General features: G+C 37.6%; 1 protein-coding gene across 2 annotated transcripts; it reads right to left on the bottom strand.

The window, feature by feature from the left end:
- Positions 1 to 2217: 2217 nt before the first annotated feature.
- LOC145326490 (troponin C, isotype gamma-like) lies at positions 2218 to 21728 on the bottom strand. 2 transcript variants are annotated; one of them, XM_080169862.1, is made up of 8 exons: positions 21678 to 21728; positions 15676 to 15756; positions 8193 to 8308; positions 7639 to 7790; positions 7060 to 7144; positions 6475 to 6520; positions 5859 to 5918; positions 2218 to 2361 (listed from the first exon to the last, which is right to left on the bottom strand). In XM_080169862.1, exons 2-7 carry the CDS (start codon positions 15722 to 15724, stop codon positions 5875 to 5877), a joined length of 492 nt encoding a protein of 163 aa, XP_080025988.1. In that variant the 5' UTR covers positions 15725 to 15756; positions 21678 to 21728; the 3' UTR covers positions 2218 to 2361; positions 5859 to 5874. The 2 variants fall into 2 exon arrangements, with proteins under 2 accessions (XP_080025988.1, XP_080025987.1); XM_080169861.1 differs by lacking the exon at positions 21678 to 21728 and adding an exon at positions 16431 to 16515.
- Positions 21729 to 22118: the final 390 nt, after the last annotated feature.

The following is a 22118-nucleotide window of genomic DNA, read 5'->3' as shown; positions in this document are numbered from 1 at the left end:
AATATTCCTTTTTCTACACAGTGTGGAAATTGAAGAGTTTTTAGTGTGAAAGAATTGGGTTTTTTAGTGCCATACATTTTTACCCCTTCAAAATGTCGTAAAGCCTTCATTGAAAATCTAAACAATTATTCTATGTGTGCAGCTTTTTGATGTAAAATTTCAAAGCTAGCTTTTCGTTGGTATTAGTAATGTTTTAGACTATTTTGCAATTGTATTTGTAAAATCTATCATTCTAATGAAATGATACTGAGAAAACACCTCACCAGGGACAAAGGATGGATTACCAAACATTACCTACCAGTTGCTTTTAAATATTAAATTATTTTCTTTATTTGCATCTACCTAGGATATGCCCTTAAATATTAACTAAAGAAAACATTTTAATTGTCACACATATAAAAATCTTACTTATAGTTAGAATAGAATTGGTTTCCTTCAGATGAAACTAAGCTTCTGAAGGCTTGAAACTATACAAATAGGTAAGAAGTACCAGTCGACTAAACTGTAATCATTTTAAAATTCCCCACCATATAGATGAAACCAATTGGAGCAGATATGCTTTATCACAATAAATATACATATACATATAAAATTATAACAGGAGTTTCAATATTTATATCAAGCTTCTTGAACGAGTTTTATAGGTTCATAAAAGGTGTTGGGGGGGGGGGGGGGAGATTTGGTACCTTCGCCCTTTCAAGATAAATAACCCATGAAAAAATACCCACCTAAAATTTCTTTAACTTTTTCCATTTAAAACTAAAATTTAAAATGAAAGGTCGACTCCCCCCCCTCCCATTCCCTCATGTCCCTTTAGAGGACTCTTTGGCGTATCCCATACTAGTATTAAATGTATTATGTATATTCTCAGAACGCTATTTAACTTTTTAAGGGGGTGGTAGTTTCACCCACAAATGAAGATTTCCTACTTCAAAAAATATTTTATCTAAAAAACTCGTTTAAATTTTAAATTTGTAATTGTAGTTTAAAGAAGAATTTTCTTTAAAATTTTCTAGACAATTTTTGTAGAATAATTTATAATTCATATTTGGACATGTGTTTCTTAAAATTATTTATTAATGGACATCTACTCAGTAATAAAGGAATAGATGTGTCGAAGATAATTGGTTCCTATCCTATAGTCCTGTAGATTTTAAACTTTCAATGGGGATTCTCATTTCAATAAGGTTACTATTAAGAAAACTGAACAACTTATGGACAATTGCCGCTGGCACAAACATAATTGCATCCGTAAAAATTCTCCATCCTCCGCTAACTATTAAAATCCCCCTTTTTTTCATCTACTGCAAAGCAAAATTAATAATTTTTTTTGTATATTTGAGTTTTTATTTTCCATTAACCTATCGCTCTATTTCTGACCATTACTTTAGAATACTTTCTTTTAAATTTTTTCTTTGGAGGGGGTTGTATAATTGTATTTTCAATGTAAAAAATTAAGTTTTAAAAAAGCTTTGGCTCTAAAAAGCTGTATTTAATGACGAAGCCTAATCTGTACTACTATCGCACCACTTTTGATTCCTGTGACGTCATAAAATGAGGGAGATTAGAGGAGAAGAAGGCAAGAAAACCCCTAAAAAGAGATGGAGAATCCCTTATTTTTATTACGTCACAGGAATCAAAAGTGGTACAGATTGGGCTTTGTCTATTTAATTATTATGCACATCAGTTATGACTTCCAGAAATTGTCATCAAAGTGTCGGTTTTCAACAAGTACACATAAATTTATATCTTATACACAGATTAAACACCTCAGGGATTGAAGGGATAAGCCATTGGCCGATAAATTCATAACCCCCCCACTAATGATACAGAAAAGTACCCTTATATGGATTAAAATAGATGGTTGAAACGTTTAGACACTCATCTTAATGAACCAACCAATAAGAGTTGATTAATAGGCTCCAAAGTTGTTAAGCCAACGAATAAGAAAACTTATTGTGAACTTTGGGGTCTAATGCAATAAACAGTCCGATGTCACTCCCCTACGAGTATCTACCAATTACTAACCCCCCAAAAAAGAGAAGAGAAAGATACAAAGATATAAGGTTCCAGTTGGGGACAATGACTAAAAGGGGGATATTAATTAAGAAAGAAAAGAGAATAGTCAACATCAGAGACATAACCATTACATAGCTACATACAAAGTAAGGGAAAGTAAGCTTTATAGAACACGCTTTAACAGTTTAAATATAAACATTAAAAAGGATAATATGTATTTAATCTATATGTAAATTATAATTTAAATTTTGCAGGCAAAAATTTATTACGTTTATCCGTCATATCAAGTATAATAATGTTTCAATATTATGAAATGAAAGCTTCTTCTTTTATCAATCACCTAATTGATTTTCATTTAATTTACATTTACATTTATATGAAAAATATTGTTTAGTTTTTCGTAAAAAATATAGTCTATGATTGGTAATGTTTGTCAATCCGCCAATCTTTAATTTAGTTTGACTGCTTCATAAGATATTTTTTTATGTAAAGATTCTGAGCACTTCTTACTTCCTTATACAAAAAAATCACGCATGAACGGAAAAAGCCTAAAAACTATCCTTAATTATAAAAAATACATTGAGAAATGATGGTGTGTTGAAAAAAAAATATTTTTTCCAACAATTGAAAGAGATTTTTATATTTTTCTTATCGTCTATGGTGAAGCCATGGCTGCCAACACAAAAATGTTAAAACCGTATTTTTGTTCTCAATTCAACAATTTCCAGGGTTGACATGAGATTCATACCTTAAACTTTTCCTTTAAACTTGCTTGGCAATCGAAAACCTTTAAATCAACACATTTATTAATGTGTAGGAGTACAGCTCTTCACAAGTCATTTTTACCTGGAGGTCGATTGTGGAAAAACCCCTGCCTAATATCAAATTTTTTTTTCATAAATGGAATAGTCTATACTTGGGTAAAATATGGTATCAATTCTAGATTGGAGACGTTATTCTAACTAGTTCTATAACTGAATAATCTTTTTCTAAAAATCTAGCTTCCTTTCTTTGCACTCCTTTGCACTTTTTATTCTTGTCAAAATGATAAAATGATTTAACAAATAGCTGTTTAGGCCTTCCTAAACGAAGATCCAATGATTGTGATGAATATAAGCATCCATGATATGCTTCACAGCTCAATATGTATAAGGTATAGTAAATATTACAAATCTTAAACGGCAACCATGATTTTACATTAATTTCTTTTTGATCTTAAGAGCTTTGCTTTAATGAATATTGTCACCCTTTTTAAGTTTTAACAGTCGTGCGCCTTGCCGTACCTTAATTGGTTGGGGGGGGGGGGGGGCTCCCCCCCCCCTATTATCTCAGTTCCTATTAGAGTTAGAGGGGTAATTTTTGTTGTGCAAGTCCCCTGTTTGATAATGAATTTTTGACCTTTTATAAGTCAAAGTCAATTTTAGCTTCCTTCACCCTTTTATTTAACAACCTTTGTTTTTAGGTCCTTTTTTACTTAAAAATTTCAAACGGCTGTAATTTTCTTATTTTTGAAGCTAGAAGAACATTTTTTTCTAGGAAATTTTTTCTTTATGTAAAATTTTATATTAGAAATATCAAAACATAAATTTCAGCGGTCGCAGCTGTATTTTGCAGCTGCCAGCCGCCGCAGTCGGTGGTCGGCGGAAACGGCGGCGGATCTTTATGAAATTTTAATACGTTAGACATGTAAGAAAAGCCTAAGTTTAAAATTTGACGTCTCTAAGTCAAAAATTGCGGCCACAGGAGTTTTTTAAAGATTTATGGAGACCTGGAGGATCAGGACCTGCAGGATCATACCGTTCAACGCCCCCCCCCCCCCAACCGTTAAGGGTTAAATAAAAATTAACAATGTATTATTTTTTTAGTAGCAATGTCTGTCCGTCTTTTAGAGACAAAAAGGGGGAAACATCATTTTCTCAGCTCCTATAAAAGATAGAAGGCTGAAACTTCTCGTAAACATTCAATCAATATGGAGCATAATTAAGTATAAAACATCCATAGCAGTCGGACTGCTATTAAGCCGCTTATACTTTTCACAACTAATTTTCTCAATGTATTATTTCTTTTAGTAGCAAAGCTGCTCTAAAATTTGAAATGTCCATCTGTTAGTCCGTCTGTTAGAGACAAAACGGGGATGGGGGGGGGGGGGTTGGAATCGTGATTTTTCAGCTCCTGTAAAAAATAGAAGGCTGAAAATTCTTGTAGCTATTCACATAAATATGGAGCATAATTAAGTAGAACACTTCTGTAGCGGTCAGACTGCTCTTTCTTTTCTTTCTTGTGATAACAGATAATCAGCTCTATAACTCACTTTGTCCGTTTGTCTATTTCAGAATAGATTTTGTGCTTTTAAAATAAGGGGAAGGGGGTTGTACACTTTCACAGTAACAGTGCGCTTCTAGGCCCATATTCAAGATAGAGCTCTGAATTATAATACAATGGGTCAGTCTATAAATATTCTGCAAAACTTTTAATTTGGCGGTTTGGCGGCTGACCACAGGTGCAATTATTCAGCTAAACTTGTAAAATTGAACATGCAATCTTGTTTTTTTTTGGGGGGGGGGGGATTGTTTTGGTTAATTATGAGAAAATATATCAACAGTAACAAAAAACTGTTGAGCTGCAAACTACCAGCCGCTGGCTGTGGCTATTAATAAATATTACAACAATTTTGCAGCTCAGCAGTTTTTCGTTACTGTTGATATATTTTCTCATAATTAACTAAAACACACCCTATGGTTTAAACAAAATTAATTTTCAAGTAGCTTCGCTACTATAAAGTTGTTTTCATGCATAGTGTATTTTTTTGTGTCCCATTTATGTAGGTTTAACAGGAAGGGATAGTTCATCTGCCAAGAGGTAATAAGGGAAGATTTAGCCAAACTCCCTGGATATCCTTTTCTATCTATATTACCTCATATATTTAAGACTATTTGTTAAAACATTTTATCATTTTGAAAAGAAAAAAAAGTACAAAGAAGTGTAAAGAAAGAAAGCTAAATTTTTGGAAACAGATTAATCAGTTATAGAACTAGTTTGAATAACGTCTCCAATCTAGAATTGATACCATATTTTACCCAAGTATAGACTATTCCATTTATGAAAAAAAAAATTGATATTAGGCAGGGGTTTTTCCACAATCGACCTCCAGGTAAAAATGACTTGTGAAGAGCTGTACTCCTACACATTAATAAATGTGTTGATTTAAAGGTTTTCGATTTTCAAGCAAGTTTAAAGGAAGAGATTAAGGTATTACTCATGTTTTAACTCTGAAAATTGTGCGTTTTAGAACAAAATTAGTATCTCCTCTTCAATGTGTTAAAATTGATGGCGTTGCTAAAGTCAAAACAAAAAAAATTAATTTTGTATTATTTAATGACTAAATGAATTTTTTTTTGAAAGACTATCAATTGTTTATGTATGTTTAATTATTTAGGATGGTTTTTAGGCATTAAAAAAAATTTCGTGAGTTCTATAATATTCCAGTCAATTTTGTCTCTTCTTACGAATATTAGCATATCCTTATAATAAAGTAATATAATCTCTGTGTATCTGTGTGTTTGTGCCTAAAGACCTCGCTTCTCATAGGTCCTGCTAGGTTTATAATTATTTTGGGGTTGGGTACCACCAGCCCCTCTAGATAAATCGCCCCTAGAAGGATATTTTTACGTTTTCTTTTTTAAAAATGGGATGGTTAACCTCAAGTGCCCCTAGACGCCTCTATGGGCATAGCCGTAGTACTCTATAACTCTCTTGTTTTTAAAATGTATGTGCTTTGCTACTTATGGATGTTTTTATCCTTGTTTATTTCGGAAACAATGAAAATGAAATAAATTCCTTAAAATGGTGATTAGTTTAACCAGCCATCATCTCCATAAATTCATCAAAGTCCAGGGTACCTAGATAGATAAATAGTTGGATGCATAGATACAAAGAAGGACATACAGATAGATGGTGGGAGGGGGGGGGGGGGGTTGTAACACACCACCAAGAAAAGTCACAAGACAATTAGATAATTAGAAAAACACTAAGATTTGTAATAAGATAAATAGTTCGATAGTTAGCCGTAGTTAGAATACGGTGATATATTGGATGTATATTATTACACAGTTTGACCTTATACTAACGTTCGACATAAATGCTTTTATGTGTATTGTAGTTATATTTAGTCGTGAAATTATCTATAATAAAACACGGAACAGTAAAGTTTAGAGCCAGTTCTGATACAGTGGATATTCATTAGCTATTGATTTTTAAGATATTCTGAAAACGGATTTAATTGATTAAAGCAATTGAAGCAATTATAATTGAAACAATTGCTGTGCAAGAAACTGAGTTATTTTTAATCTATTTAAAAAATAAGGAGGGAAAGTACATTAAAGTGTGTCATTCATTTGGTAAACTTGTAGTACATACTTGTAGAATAGCTACATCTTCAAAAATAAAAAAAGTTACCTGAACCATCCTCATCTACTTCATCAATGATATTATTCAAATCATCCTGTAATGATCAAGATATTTAGAATCATTAGAATTTAAAACAAGCTTCTTTTGGGCTAAATTTTAAGAAAATCAGAGTGTTTACAGCTTTTGTCCATCTAAAGGGATTGTTTATCCTGTACGTTTTTTTGTTGAAAAATAAGCCAGGAAGAGGGTTGGAAGGTATTAATGTTTAACTTAATTTAGAGAATCTTTTGACGTCATAACCTCGAATATGTTAGTCACTGCTTGTAAGTCCATAGCTCAGTTTCTTTTCTAGTCATTGACCCAAATTAAACGCTAGACATTTTCTGCAGTTTTCAGCTATTATTCCACCAAGGTTATGGACTAAGGAACGAATGAGAGGTCTTCAAAAAAAGACCTAGAAATGACAAAATGTTTTTTATTCTCGGCCATATATTCTGTCGCCGATTTTACCTTTCTAATATAGTTTTTAGGAATGTATAAAATTAAATTAAATTAAAGTCTTTAAACATTTTAGCTTATTTTAACTAATTATTGATAAAAATATAAACAATTAAATAAAATTTTTTATTTTACCTCAGTAAGTTTGTTGTCAAGTTCCCTCAGAATTTCTTTGAGGGTGTCTGTGGAGATATAACCCATATGCTCCTTATCATAGATTCTAAATATAATACGTTCTTTATATCAAAGTAATAGAATGTATGTCTGTCTGTCTGTTACTGTTGCGAAGGATACCGCTAACCACCGAACTGATATAGTTCTCCTATACAGTGAAGCTTTTATAATTATTTGTTATGGATTACCACAACCCTCTAGAGAGAAATCACCACAGGAAAAATGTCCTACCCCCACCAAAACAAATTTTTTTCATTTTAAAACTAAAGTTCAAAGTGGAGGGTGTACTTCCTCCCCGCTTTACTAAAGTTTCCCTAGAGAACTCTAAGATCTTAAGCAGTAGTATTTTTTTAATCTATAAAATCAGTAGACATTGTTTTTTAACACTCCACTTAAATCCAAGGCGGGTGAGTTGGACCCCTTTGGCTGTAGTAGGGAGTTAATCAAGGGGTCAAAGGAGGTTTACAGGGGCTTAGAGGGAAGATACACCCCTCTTCTGCATGTCTCTGGATAAAATAAGTATATAACAAAAAATTCTACCTGAAGGCCTCCTTGAGCTCTTTCTTCAGAGCCTCTTCATCCTCCTCTACCAGAAACTTGGCGGCCAGCTGACAAAACTCCCCGAACTCAAGGAGACCGCTGCCATCTTCATCAATCTCGTCAATAATCTCTCTCAGGGCACTGGGCTTCACCTAATAGATGTGTTTCTCAAAAAGAGTTAGCTGTCGTTGTGACTGTTTGATGTGTATACAAAGTCTGAATTTTTTTGGTCTGTCCGTTAAGATCTCGATAAACAATTAACAAATATGGAGAAGCTTATAATATGCCTTAGAAAATTTCTAAAATCTCAACAACCATTACCAAGCTATTATTGCTCGATTCACTTCTAAAAGAAACAAAATAAATTGAAAATGATTGTTAAAATCAAAATATATATCTTTATTTAAAAATAAGTTGAAAAATATTGCAACTTTAAAATTAAGCCTAAACCTTGCCAAAAAATCTCCTCTCAAAATAATTGCTGGATATATAAAATGAATATATATGAAATGGCCTAAAGCAGCCGCTAGAATACTAAAATATAAATTACCCACCTTCATACCCATCAAGCTGAGAATATTTCCGACATTATCTGCAGGGATAGCCCCGTCCTCATCAGCGAAGCCGTCAAAACATCTTTTCAATACGAGAACTTGGTCTGGCTCCAAACCTGAAATTTAAGATAAATAGATGGATGGATGAATAAAATAATAGAAAGATGTAAAGATCAGTTAAAATAAATAGATATTTAAATGGTATTTTTTTCGTAATTAGATTCTAGAAAATCTCACATAAGATGATGTACGATAGATAATTAGATTTGTTTGATAGATATATAATTCTGCATATGTGGTATGCGGCAGCTCTGGACCATGCAGAAACCAAGACATTATAGTGATGCTACGCACCTAGCTAAATCCTGTTGTTCTACAATTATAAAGCCACCTGAAAATATGTCAGATAACGGTACTGGTTTCATCCCTCAGTTGTCCTGCAAATGGAGGGAGGGGGTGTTACCCCTCCCTCTCCCATCTTAAGCACCGGAACCTTCCCCTTCAACCACCAAGTTATCAGCACCACCTCAACCCTGAGGATAAAGGATCTAAACCTGCCCTCACCTGATAGGATCACCCCCACACAGACTGTTGTTGTCACAAGTAATCATCAAACCTTCCCTCTTTAGTACCCAGACCTACCACTCAACCCCTCTATGCTTATCTACCTATTGTGCTGCTCCATGGGCTATCCTGCCTGCCCCAGACAGGGATAGCCATCTACCTAACCATTGCAATTACCTATGTTTTACTGTATGATTTATCTTTAACTATCTTTATTCCTAATCCATATGTATTTATATTATGGTTAACTGTATTCTTAATTCCCCCCACCCTTTCCAGGGATGGGGACTCATGATTGCCCAAACTGACTATTGTATATGTATTACAATGCTTTTATGTTATGATTATTTATTCCTATCCATTGTAGTTAATGTTTGTTGTATATAGCTTTAGTATATCTTAACCCTTCAATAAAGTGACAACTGAAAATAGATGTTGATCATTATCTAGTGAAAGCTAGAGAAGCGTAGATTCTCTATAGTAAGGTGTCCACGTCTGTCACACTGCCGTAATCTAATTGAACTCCGGTGTCTGCCATTTATCCTCGGCGGATACCACAACTTTGGTGACAGCTGTGTGAGATTACGGCGAACCACAAGTGTAGAGCAGACGCGCATCTGAGGCTAAGGTACTCCCAGCAGTGAATCTGGCAAAACTGACGCAAGCAACCTGAATTACCCACCCTGGACAGCAAAGTTTAACTCTGCATCCGGCAGTTGTGGAAGCGAGACAGCGAAATTTGATGAATAACCGCGAGCAGCGCTGATATCTAACGGAGAATTGAGCGCCAAAAGGGCTGAAACAGGCCTGCGGACCGGCTGAAACAAGCCAAATAAGTGTAAACGGCTGAAAATAGGCCAATTTTACTGCAAGAGATAGCAGGATCCGAACCAGTGGCGCTAGCAGGACGGGACATTCCCTGCCGCCATCAGCTGGATTTGGATAAGCGGCGCTAGCAGGACGGGAAATTCCCTGCCGCCGATAGGCTGAAACACGCCACATAGCTGCAAGCGGCGCTAGCAGGACGGGACATTCCCTGCCGCCGATAGGCTGAAACATGCCACATAGCTGCAAGCTGCGAGCTAACATACGAGTGTAGTGCACCAGAACAGAGAAAAACTACGTCAACCCCGAGTATCCTGAGAGGCTACAATGCAGCCACCCATCTAGAAAACAGATATTATATCACATTTTCAGGGATTACCACCCTAGTGTGATGGCCAAACAATAGATTTATGAGCAAAGCTTGGCAAACAAATTGTTGTGTTGTGATAAATCTAAGAATAGAACAGGCTTGGATTATTGTGTATTGTGATAACAGCTAAAAATAGAACAGAGTTGGTAAACAAATCTGTTATGCAATTGTGATAAGGACAGAAATAGAAGCTAGATGTAACATAATAAAGACCCTGATATACAATCAAAACAATCTCAAGCCCACATCACAACAACAACAATACACCCCTTATTCCAAGGGAAGGGGAGGGGCCCCTCTCCATTGAAGGCAAATACAATCAGGGTGATATAATAGATAAACCTAGGATTAAGAAGAAAAGGCCCTGTTACACCAGCACACAGTTACCCCCCTCCCTCACAGGGGGAACGGACGGAGTTACCCCCGTCCCCTCACGCGCTTCCCCCTTCCTACTCACACTAGACTAAGTCCGTCTGTAGTGTGGGGCTAGCGATCGGACACACAGAGCGCCATTCACGGATAGCGCCACAGAGTGCGGAAAATATCATAAATCCAACGGACGAAGCGGACCAATGAGAGAGCGAGTTGAGGGGTGAGAGCGCGTTTTCCCCGTGTGCGCGGATTTGACGGCGCGGACGCGCGTTACAAGGACAGGAGATTCCACGCACACACACACACACACACACCCACACAGGAGAGGGGCCATTCTATAGCATACATCATAGATATTTTTTTTAGGAGAAAAACTTGCAAGCTCCTCCCTCCCTGTCTACAGTGTGATAAGGAAAACTAAACCAGTTCCTTAAACCCGCTCAGACCCTCAACATCTTCCTAGCCTGCCAACCCTACTTCAAAGCTGAATGGTTAGTGAAGCAAATATATGTATATATAAATACCCAAGTGATAAATAAGGTTGTTTTTTTTGTACCATGGGTACAAGTAAGTGAATACTAACCTCACCAAACAACACTGGAAACTGATATGGTAACTGAACGAAAGTACGCCCACCCTGTGGACATAGCCTGACTTGCTGCCCCACACTGGGCAGTGGTGGTGTGTACCTGGACCATCGACCTTCATAGTTGTGAACTATATACAGAGGAAGCGTGATTTTTTTGGAGCAAGGAGGAAAAGCTAGCTAGCTCGGGGGATATTCCTATACACGTATATATATATATATGGGCGTGTAGCCATGTATATATATAGATAGCCTACCTATCCATATATCTACTAGCGGATACGCTCCTAGAGACATCTGGGGATACCTAACATATTCCCTGTTACCTTTAAGCTAAGATCCGCTGGTTACCACAGAAATCAAGAGCTATACTGGAAAGGAGAACAACTCAGGCTCAACAGTTAAACAAGACGCTGGCACAAACAGACCAACCCCCTGCTACTTATCATGGGGGCGCGCCAGCCACAGAAACTCTTGAGCCAGGAGGACCGAGCCTACGGCTACGTGGACTACCACCCTAATTACACAGCTATAGTATTTATACTAGGGGTGAGCCGGCTCGAACCTCCTTGCGGTGCGGCTACTCTACTCTGCTCCTATATCTACAAGATACTGCTCCTGTTATTACTTTGGCCTACTGTGTTGAGTACAGTGAACATCAAACACATGCCAGGTCACAGACCCCTGGTCCCTGAGATGCCCTTGTCTGGAAGGATGACTGAATGTCCGCTGCACAGCTCCTGTTCAGTTGGTGCTCAACGTACGAGAAATAGCAATACTGGACTGGGGATTGCTGAACCTGTAGGTGTCCCCCTGGGGGTGTTGAACGATGCAACTGAGCCTAATGAGAAGGTGACAAGCTTCAGAAACTTAGTGGCCAGCCCCAAGATGGACACTATTACCAGAACTGAGACTCCAAAGGGGCCCAGCCCTAGGGCCAGTACCACCTGTTTCTGGGGTGGAAAGGTCCTCCCTGGCACTGGCCTCCCCAATCTGGAGGATGGGGAGCTGTCCCAGGGGAATAGGCCCTTCACCCAGATGCCCGACGCGTACCTGGGGGTGGGGGAGCCGCCACCCAAGCCTCCCTGGGAGCCCCCAGGCATGGAACGACTGGGGACCGGCCTAAGGATGGGGACTGGTGACCTGCCGCAGTGGAAGACTTTACCCAGCACGGAGGGAGCAGGGTTGACCCGCAGCAGTGAGGCTGTCCCCCCACACTCCAAGACCAGATGCCGCTACTTTGTTGAACCACTGCACATGTCCCAGCCAAGTTCCTCCATGCTGCTGAAGATGGAGGCCCACCAGGATGCAGAGCTCAAACTAGGGGAGTCAATAAGAAGGCCACCACCTGCCAAAACCAGAACCACCGCAGGGGCTCCCCACCAGCAGCTGACGGAGCCTGGCAGGGACGCAATACCAGCTGGCAACTCTGGCCCAACTCAGGTGGCTACCAACAGTCTGCTGACAGTCCGGAATACAGTCCAGGCTACCATCAGTATGGCATCTTCTGGGCCTTGCTGGTCCACCAGTGGGTACCTGTCCACACACTGGCCACAGGTACCCCCCAGAGCTCATAGCCCCCTTTCCGACTGGCACCATCAACGGCCTTTGCTACCAACTACCTGGCATACCCAGAGGGAGGATCCCTCATGTGGAGAAGCGCCTGCAGAAGCTAAGGCCGAGGCTGGCCTCGCCACCCAGGGGAGGAGAGCCGCTGTTGGATGGAAGGAACCTGTGTGTATGGGGAGGAGGCTGAATGTAACCAAGGGGCCACCACAAGCAGCCCAGCACCGCCTGACCCCTAGTAGGGGAGACCCTGTTTGTCAGCTGGTGCCCCAACTGGAGGAGGAGAGACCTGGCAGGTTGATACACCCTGGGGAAGCCGGCCTGATGGGACCCAGCTGGACGAAGGGGCGCTGCCGCTTCAACGGCCACACAGCCGCCAAGTGTAGAACCGGTTGGGACCAAGCAATGAAGAAACACCAGGCCGCCCAACAACCTGCATGCAACCAGTCTGCCACCCAGGTCCACCTGGAGGGAGATGCCCAGCCGTCACCCCAATTAGCTGCCGCCGCTGGGGCCGCGGCTACCCAGGAGTCTGTGTCTCAGATTGGGACCATAGTGGCCAGGATCAACGTGCTGGGAGGAGCGGCTGAACCCAACCGGGTTGGCCTGGACCTCAGCCTCAATCACAGGGGACCGGTGTCCGTAACCCCTGTCGCCCCCCAGCAAGAGCCGAGGGGCGCTACCCAGCGAGTCTGAGTCGATGTATGGGACGCCAACCGGCGTCGCCACCTGGAAGGAACGAGAGGTGCTTCCCTGCACCACCAAGCTGATGTCTGGGGCGACAACCGTCGCCGCCACCTGTGAAGACTGGGGGGTGCTATCCAGCGCCCCACGCTGGTGCCTGGGGCGACAACCGTCGCCGCCACCGAGAGACCTGGACCCCTGTGAAGACTGGGGGGTGCTATCCAGCGCCCCCACACTGGTGCCTGGGGCGACAACCGTCGCCGCCACCGAGATACCTGGACCCCGGAATGAGCCCGCAGCCCCAGAGGAAGGGGTGACACCCGTCACCCCCAGTCAGCCAGAGCCCCCAGCCAGCAGGGAGGATCCAGCTGTCCCTCACCCTCAACTGCATCCAGCTGTCTACCTCCCTCAACCAAGCCAAGGTAATTGTATTGCACTGGTGTACCAGGAAGTTTGGGCTGGGCCAAACTTGCCTGCGCCCCCTGCATCTGCCCCAGGAGCCAGGATATCAGCCATTACCAGCCAAACTGAAGAAGCTTTGACCGCTGCCTGGGGAGTAACACCACTAGATGTGCCAAGTGCCGAGCCTACCCATAGAAGTAGAGGATCCCCAACAATTATGTCTACCCAAGATGGAGACAATGTGCCTGGACCCCTTCAGGCTAGGGGAGGAAATCCGGAGCCTTGTGCCTCCAGTCTACCAGCAGCAGTGGCCGTGGATGGGCCTGTCTCCCAGCCAACTAGAGCGGAGCCACCCTTGCAGATCCAAGACAGCCTCTGGCATAAAGGATGGACTGTTACCTTTCCCTACCCCGCAGGTCGGACTGCCATGCACCACCCTGCCAATGTCCAGAATGAGCCTGAAGGAGGCAACGCTCCTACAGTATGGCAACCACCACCTGCCCGCGTTGACAGAGACCCTGGAAGCCGAATGAACCTGACCAGCCCCGAGGGCGAAGAAACTGCGCCTGCATCCAGTAGCCAGCCTGCCAGCAGCAAGGTGACCAACACGATGGAGACCACCAGCCCAGTGGAGAAACCTGAAGAGGTGTATACCAGGCGGCTGTTGGTCCAAGCCCCCTCATGTGCTGTGCCACTCCTGGAGGTTGCCAGGGTGGCCTCAGAGGTACACATCCAACGGCCAGAATATCCAACAGGACCAGCTATTCCAGCAGATATAGCCGATTCCGTTAGACCTGGGGAGGGCTGGAGTCCACCACCATCCAGCAACTGGTATCCTGGCGGACCCATTCCACAAGGACAACAAACTGAAGGCCGCAACCACTGTCGGAAGTCTGGCGGTGCAGACAACCCCTCCAGCCTTCCGAGGGGAGAGTTGTGGTATGCGGCAGCTCTGGACCATGCAGAAACCAAGACATTATAGTGATGCTACGCACCTAGCTAAATCCTGTTGTTCTACAATTATAAAGCCACCTGAAAATATGTCAGATAACGGTACTGGTTTCATCCCTCAGTTGTCCTGCAAATGGAGGGAGGGGGTGTTACCCCTCCCTCTCCCATCTTAAGCACCGGAACCTTCCCCTTCAACCACCAAGTTATCAGCACCACCTCAACCCTGAGGATAAAGGATCTAAACCTGCCCTCACCTGATAGGATCACCCCCACACAGACTGTTGTTGTCACAAGTAATCATCAAACCTTCCCTCTTTAGTACCCAGACCTACCACTCAACCCCTCTATGCTTATCTACCTATTGTGCTGCTCCATGGGCTATCCTGCCTGCCCCAGACAGGGATAGCCATCTACCTAACCATTGCAATTACCTATGTTTTACTGTATGATTTATCTTTAACTATCTTTATTCCTAATCCATATGTATTTATATTATGGTTAACTGTATTCTTAATTCCCCCCACCCTTTCCAGGGATGGGGACTCATGATTGCCCAAACTGACTATTGTATATGTATTACAATGCTTTTATGTTATGATTATTTATTCCTATCCATTGTAGTTAATGTTTGTTGTATATAGCTTTAGTATATCTTAACCCTTCAATAAAGTGACAACTGAAAATAGATGTTGATCATTATCTAGTGAAAGCTAGAGAAGCGTAGCTTCTCTATAGTAAGGTGTCCACGTCTGTCACACTGCCGTAATCTAATTGAACTCCGGTGTCTGCCATTTATCCTCGGCGGATACCACACATATACCAATAATAGTTGAATAAATAAATGACCAGGTAGCCAGATAGATCCAGGATACAAAGTAAGAAAGACAGATAGATAAAAAGATAAATAAATATATGTACATATATAAATAAAAATATAGAAATATACATATAACACATAAACAAATTGCTAGACAGATAAACATAATTAGATAAAAGATTGAAAAACAAATTGCTAGACAGGTAAACATTATTAGATAAAAGATTTTAAAAAAATTGCTAGACAGATAAATTATTAGATAAAAGATTGAAAAACAAATTGCTAGACAGATAGACATAATTTAGATAACAGATAGATGAACAAATTGCTAAACATATAGACCTACCAATATTCTCCATCTCCTCCTTAGTCAATAGATCCTCCATTTCGTCCATCTTGGATTGGGGCTTCTCAAATAATATCTCACCTAAAAAAAATAATGTCCATAAAATCAAATTATTGCAATGGTTTAATTAAACTAGGATGACAACATCTTTAAGTAGCGAAGCACTTAAATTATGTATGAATAAACGAATAAAGAAAGTTATAGCGTAAAAAGAAAATCATGGTTGCATGACTGACAGTTCAAAGGACCAAGTTAAGATTACAAATTGGAGTCTCATTCATCAGGGTTTCTTTACCAATTTATATAAAGCCGCCTATCTTTAATAGGAGCCGAGAAAAGCACGTGTCCCCTTACATGTTTTATGCAAACAGACATTTACAATTATATAAAGTAGCTTTGCAATAAGTAATTACATAAGTTTCTTGTAAAATTTTATATTTCCAATTATAAAAAGTTTTATATTAGATTTAGGACTAGGGCTGATTTTAAGCTATTTTTCTACCCATTACTTCCTTTTCTAAAACAAATACCCTAGGTGCTAATGGTGCTGTCACTAGTATCAATATAACGGTGTAATATTCATAAAAATATTTAACAGCATTGAAAGGTAGCGAAGCAACCAAATAAATTATATAATAGAATTTTTTTTTGCATCATTTCAGACATACAAACTGAGTTTTAGAGAGGTTGCTGAACGGCCTTCTATCTTAAGTAGCCTCTGAGAAAATCATGGTTTTCTATGAAAGTTGACATACCCGTAAATGGAATTTTTCCATCGCTGTTAGGTTTTACAAACTTTTTATCATAATATGAATAAAGAGGCATTGTTTTTAATTCTAATAGGAATAATTATGTTCATACGGAGCTTAACTAAAAAATATTTTTCAGTATGGCTTCGAAACCGAATAATATCCTCTGAATTAGAACCGGTTCTCGGCCATTCTGAAAAATTATATAAAGCGTCGATTTACAGATAAATTTACACATAATACCAGTTTTGTCCCGGGCCTTTAGCCTCTAGAGAATAACAAAACTGGTTTTATTCCTATGATTTAATTTTAAGATCCACGGAATGCTGTCTGTAATACAATGCTATAAATAAATATTATAAAAAGTAAAAAAAGAAATAAAATAAGACAACCATTTTTCTATAGTGTTCAGAAAATTTGATATAATTAGCAATGTTTCAATCTCATAACTAAATATGCAACTTTAAATAATCAAATACATAGAAAACTTTATCGAATTTATATTTTTACCTGTTGAATTAGAATGAGAGAGACATCAAATGAGAAAGATAGCAAGAGAGAAAGAGAGAAAGTAAGAGAGAGTGTGTGTGTGAGAGAGAAAGAGAGAATGATAGAATTATGAATAGGTAGACCAATTAAATAGATATTACAAATGATGTTCTGTTAAACCAACAAGAACTAAAAAGTTTTTTCAATTAAAAGTCTAGTTTACAAACTAGAATTAAAGCTATGTACTTTAGGGGCAACTGGGCAAATGGACGCTTCACACCGCAACCATAGGGCTTAGGGCTGACAACCCTATCCCATATCCATAAAAAAGCCACATTGTTACAAAAACACTGACAAATTGTCAGCGGCCTATGCTCCCCCTGTGGAGTGAAAATGGCTTGTTACTGTGTTACTTTAGGGGCAAAACATAGATGTGTGCAGAAGGTGGGTGTAGTGGAGTGATAATAACCTTTCTTAAAATTCACATAATTTTAATTAAATTTCTCCCATTTACTATGTACCTACTGAACATTTAGTATATAGTTACGCCCGCCGGTTTTTAATTTGTAGAGAAGCGAGTTGCCAAAAAAAACATTAGGGTTAATACACGTCTTTTCGTTCGCTTCACGCAATTGTGAAATAATCTTATTTTAATTGGTTTTTATCAGATTACAACCCAGTACTATTTCTCAATTTCTCATATTTCAGTTTTACATATAGTATCATGAATTTTCATTAATAAAATTTCGTGGATTTACTGGAACTCCTTGGCTATGGGCTTCATACATTAATTAGATGAAAGTTTACGCGGCTTACAAACTACACTTTCAATAGTCAAGTAATGGTTGCGATACATATCCTTAATCCTAGAGTTGTTATATTTGATCTACTAACGACTGCGCCCCTAGTATCTAGGGGCTCTGTATTTGAAATGGACGATAATAGCATATAACTATCCATAGACTTAAAAGGAGAAATATTACTTAAAACCACCCATGGTTCTATGTTAAGCTTCCATAAATGGAAGAACTATATCAGTTCGATATTAAGCAAGATCTTATGTTACAGACAAAAAAAATCTTACTTCTTATATAATAGGATAGAAAAATTTCGAAAATGCAAATGGACCACTTATAAGTTACCCCCCTCCCTCCTTCCTTAATTTTACAGTTAACAAGAAAGATTACGTCCAAAGTTATAAAGTCCAAAGTAGCAAAGAAGTTATAAATATTAAGCAAAATATACAGTCAAACATTGAGAGAGTTTGAGAAGGAATAAATTTTTGCTAAGTTAGTGATGAGAAAAGGAAGGGAAATTAAAGGGATGGAAAAGTAAAAGGGAGGGAAAGGAAAGGAAGAAATGGGAAGTGGATAGAAAGGAAAAGGAAAGTTATGGGAAGTAAAGTGATTGGGAAGTAAAAGAAATTTTCTGCAATTCTAACATTAAAAAAATAGCAACTGTTTAACATTACAGACAGACAGAAGGACAGACAAAAGTACAGACAGAAACAGACACAAATTGTAATGATGTAGTTTTGCTACTTAAAGATATTTTTGTTATAGCGTTTTTGGGTTAAGTAGATTAAGTAAGGTCTCTAAAAATTTAACAAGTTAGATGTATTTTAGCTTCCGACAAGATTTTGAATTTTTTTAAACCCAGTCTGTACCTGATAAAAATACTCAAGTATAATATTAAATTAATGATAATATTACAACATTTCAAGCTGTATGAGAGATTTTTAGTTGAATATTTGATTAGGAAATCGATGTTTAAATTGAGAAGATTCATTTGTTTGATTATGTATAAGAAGATGTGTAGGTAGATTATGTTCTCTATTTGGAAAGTAAGCAAGGGAAATCACACAGGGAGGGAGGGAGGAGACATAGGAAGATTAATTAATCTTCTCCTGTCTTTGGTAGCTAGAAACATTCATAGAAATGATAGTAAACCGCAAACAAACCTTTTTGAATATTATATATGTTTTATATAATTACTGTCAATATAATTGCATTTCAAATAATTTCGCTTCATATAACTTTTACAATAGGATAGGTTAGGTTGTATTAGGTAGATCACCACAGGTAAAGACCCCGCAGGGAATAGACATAAAGGATACAAATTTTCATATGTAATTGTAATAAAAAAATGGGCTCAATTCCAGCTGAGTATCCACGTGGATATTCAGCTACTATTGGGGTCATTTTTGGATACTCAGCTACCATTGGGAAATGTGTGGATATTCAACTACCATTGGGGGGGGGGGAAGTTTTTAAACAATTATTTTGGTTAGCTTTTTTGTTAATTTATACATGTTAGAATTGTCCTATCGATTTAATACAAAAGGTACGATTTAGGAAGCGTATCAACTCTATAATAGAAAGTCCGTAGGTCAATTTTAAACATGCTGCTTTTTAACATTTTTAACCATTTTTGTTTCATATAATTTAATAAATGAAAGCAAAGTTTTTCTACACTTCTAGGAAATTATATCAACTCTATAAAATCGTAGCTTTAGAGATTTTTGGTCCAAAAAAATATTGGATTATTAGCCCTATAGATTGATCATTTTAAAAAATAAGGGTCTGTGCGTCTGTCCGTTCGTCGATTTTAAACTTGGCTTTATGATTCCTCTAAAGCACATTATAAAGAACATAATTACCAACAAATCAAATTGATTATTGTATGCCCAACTACGCTTTTAATGATTTTGTCATCCTTGTTTTAAAGTGCAAGGTGCAATAAGTGGGTGGATATTTTTCGGATTCTTTGTACAACTTAAATTCAAGACAAAAACATACGTGGATTGATTTATATCTAAATGGTATTTATTATTTATTAGTTTGAGAATATCTAATTTATGGAATACTGATTCTTATTACGATAAGGTACAATAATCAAGTCCTAAAAATGTCAGTATGTCCTTAAACAGTAGCATATACTTAAGCAAATTTGCAACAAATTTACTATAATTACAATAATTTTATATAGACTTATGCATTATTATCCTGTTAATGTTAGTTTGTCCTTTCATTTCAGAGCTTCGCTTTTATGGATTTTCAATATTTGGTTCCTAAATCTGTATTAAAGTTAAATGATGGGAATCAGCATTATGAAAGGATATATTGAAAATACCAATAGGAAACTATTGTGGATAATCAACTACCATAGGGGAAAAGTATGGATATTCAACTACTCTTGGGAAATATGCGTGGATACTTCGCTAATATTAGGGAATTTGTGGATACTCAGCTGGTATTGAGCCAAAAAATATAATCTATATGAAAAGTAACTATATGATGGACTATGATTGCAGGAAACAAGTTATATGTAATCAAAATATATGAATTGACATTATATAAATTAATATTGCATATTTTTTTTTAGTTTATGATAGGTAAATTAAGGTTTGAAAATAGCCCTAAAGGTATACTTTCCCGAAGGGATAGGCCCCAATAGAGTTAGAGCGGATGACTAAAAACAAGAGATTGGTAGAGATATGAGTAAAAACAGTTTTGTATTTAAAAATCTACATAAAACAATTAAATAATTAATGAGTAGGGCAATTAGACAGACAGGCGAAAATAGTAAAAGTGTCTGACTATGACGTCAGAAAAAATTAACAATTAACCAATGAGAAGCCAGTATTGTAAAATATATAGCGGCCTCTCATTGGTTAATTGTTAATTTTTTCTGACGTCATATTCAGACACTTTTACTGTGTTCAGACAGGCGGACAGACAATAGTAAAAACAGAATAGTAGCACTATTAATAAGTAAGATAAACAAAGAAGAACAGAAATAAAGACAAAAACCTAAAATTTGAGACAAAGACAAATTAAAAGAAATTAATTTAGACTTAATGTTCCTAACGCATTACTATTTCTTGGAACGTAGTAATTAAACCATTTTGGTTTGACGTATAATAGAATAAAATAAAGGTTAAAATAAATAGATTACAACTTTAGAATTAAAGATTTACTAATATTTAAAGTTTGAATTTAGCATCTAGCTTAACTGCAATAGGCTAAACAGGGTGCTTTATTCAGATTCACCCAAATATACTTCAAAAAATGCTATGAAGAACAAGGTTGACTTATCTATAAGTAGCAAAGCACAACAATTTTTAAAATATACTAACAGACAAAGTGAGAATAAAGAAATACATATGCATAAAGTAAAGGAAGCGAGGCTTTTTAACAAAGTGATAAGATTTAAAGAAATTATAAGCTTTAAAGATATAAGATAAACTATTACTTTATAGTTTTGTTTTGTTTATATTAAAGATAACTCTTTGGCAATATTCCAATGAGGCGCATGTAACTTTTCTAAATTATGTGTGTCCTTACGCCAATAACGGATGATTTGGTATGCTAAAATAATTACATCGCTTGAAAACTTTTAATGAAGATTTCTGTAACGATAAGGTAGAATCTTGGGAGCTTAGAATATCTATCTAGAGTTAAGCATATTTCTGTTTAGATATTTTTACAGAAACTTTGAAACATATATTTATGTGATAGTTACAATTTTCTTATGTGATGATTCATTTAAAAATTAAGAACAATAGTATAAGCGTGACACCTCTGTTATGTCTTTTAAAGTATTAATTTCTATATACGTCTCATATATAATGTCTAATGATAATTGTAAAATTTTATGATACTAAATGATATTTTATTCCCAATAGAAAAGTTATGTAATTTTTAAGATGTTATGAAATGATGAGCTTTTATGGATTTTGTCATCCTATTCTAATTTGCTTACCTAAAGTCTGTATAAATGTGTGAGTATTTCAATACTAACTTTCTGCGAGGCCTTTTCAATTATTTTTAACATTACTAAATATATTTCATAAAAATTTACATAAAAAATCTTCCAAAATATTAATAAAAAATCTTCGAAATATAAAATACATCATTTAATTTTGAATTTTAAGAAAATGATATAGCCCTGTAAGTAGGAAAATCTTATAGCTGTTTGAGGAAAGACCTTTTCAAATTCTTATTCTCATTTCTCGTATAGCCTTTTGAGGTGCTCTTACAATGGGGAAGGTTAAGAGGACGCTGTATCAAACCTTAAGAAATTGGATAATTTCAGGGAGCGAGAGGACATTGGATTGTAAATTCCACTGGTACCCAAAGTTTTAAAACCATGTTATCTTTAATCTTATTCGATAGTTAAAAACCTTTCGGTACTTTAAAAAAA

This window comes from Acartia tonsa, chromosome 8 (assembly GCF_053477335.1).
Source record: "Acartia tonsa isolate MP-2025a chromosome 8, ASM5347733v1, whole genome shotgun sequence".
NCBI classification, from domain to species: Eukaryota; Metazoa; Arthropoda; class Copepoda; order Calanoida; family Acartiidae; genus Acartia; species Acartia tonsa.
Note: the sequence above shows the minus strand (reverse complement) of the source record. Positions and strands in the feature narration are given on the sequence as shown.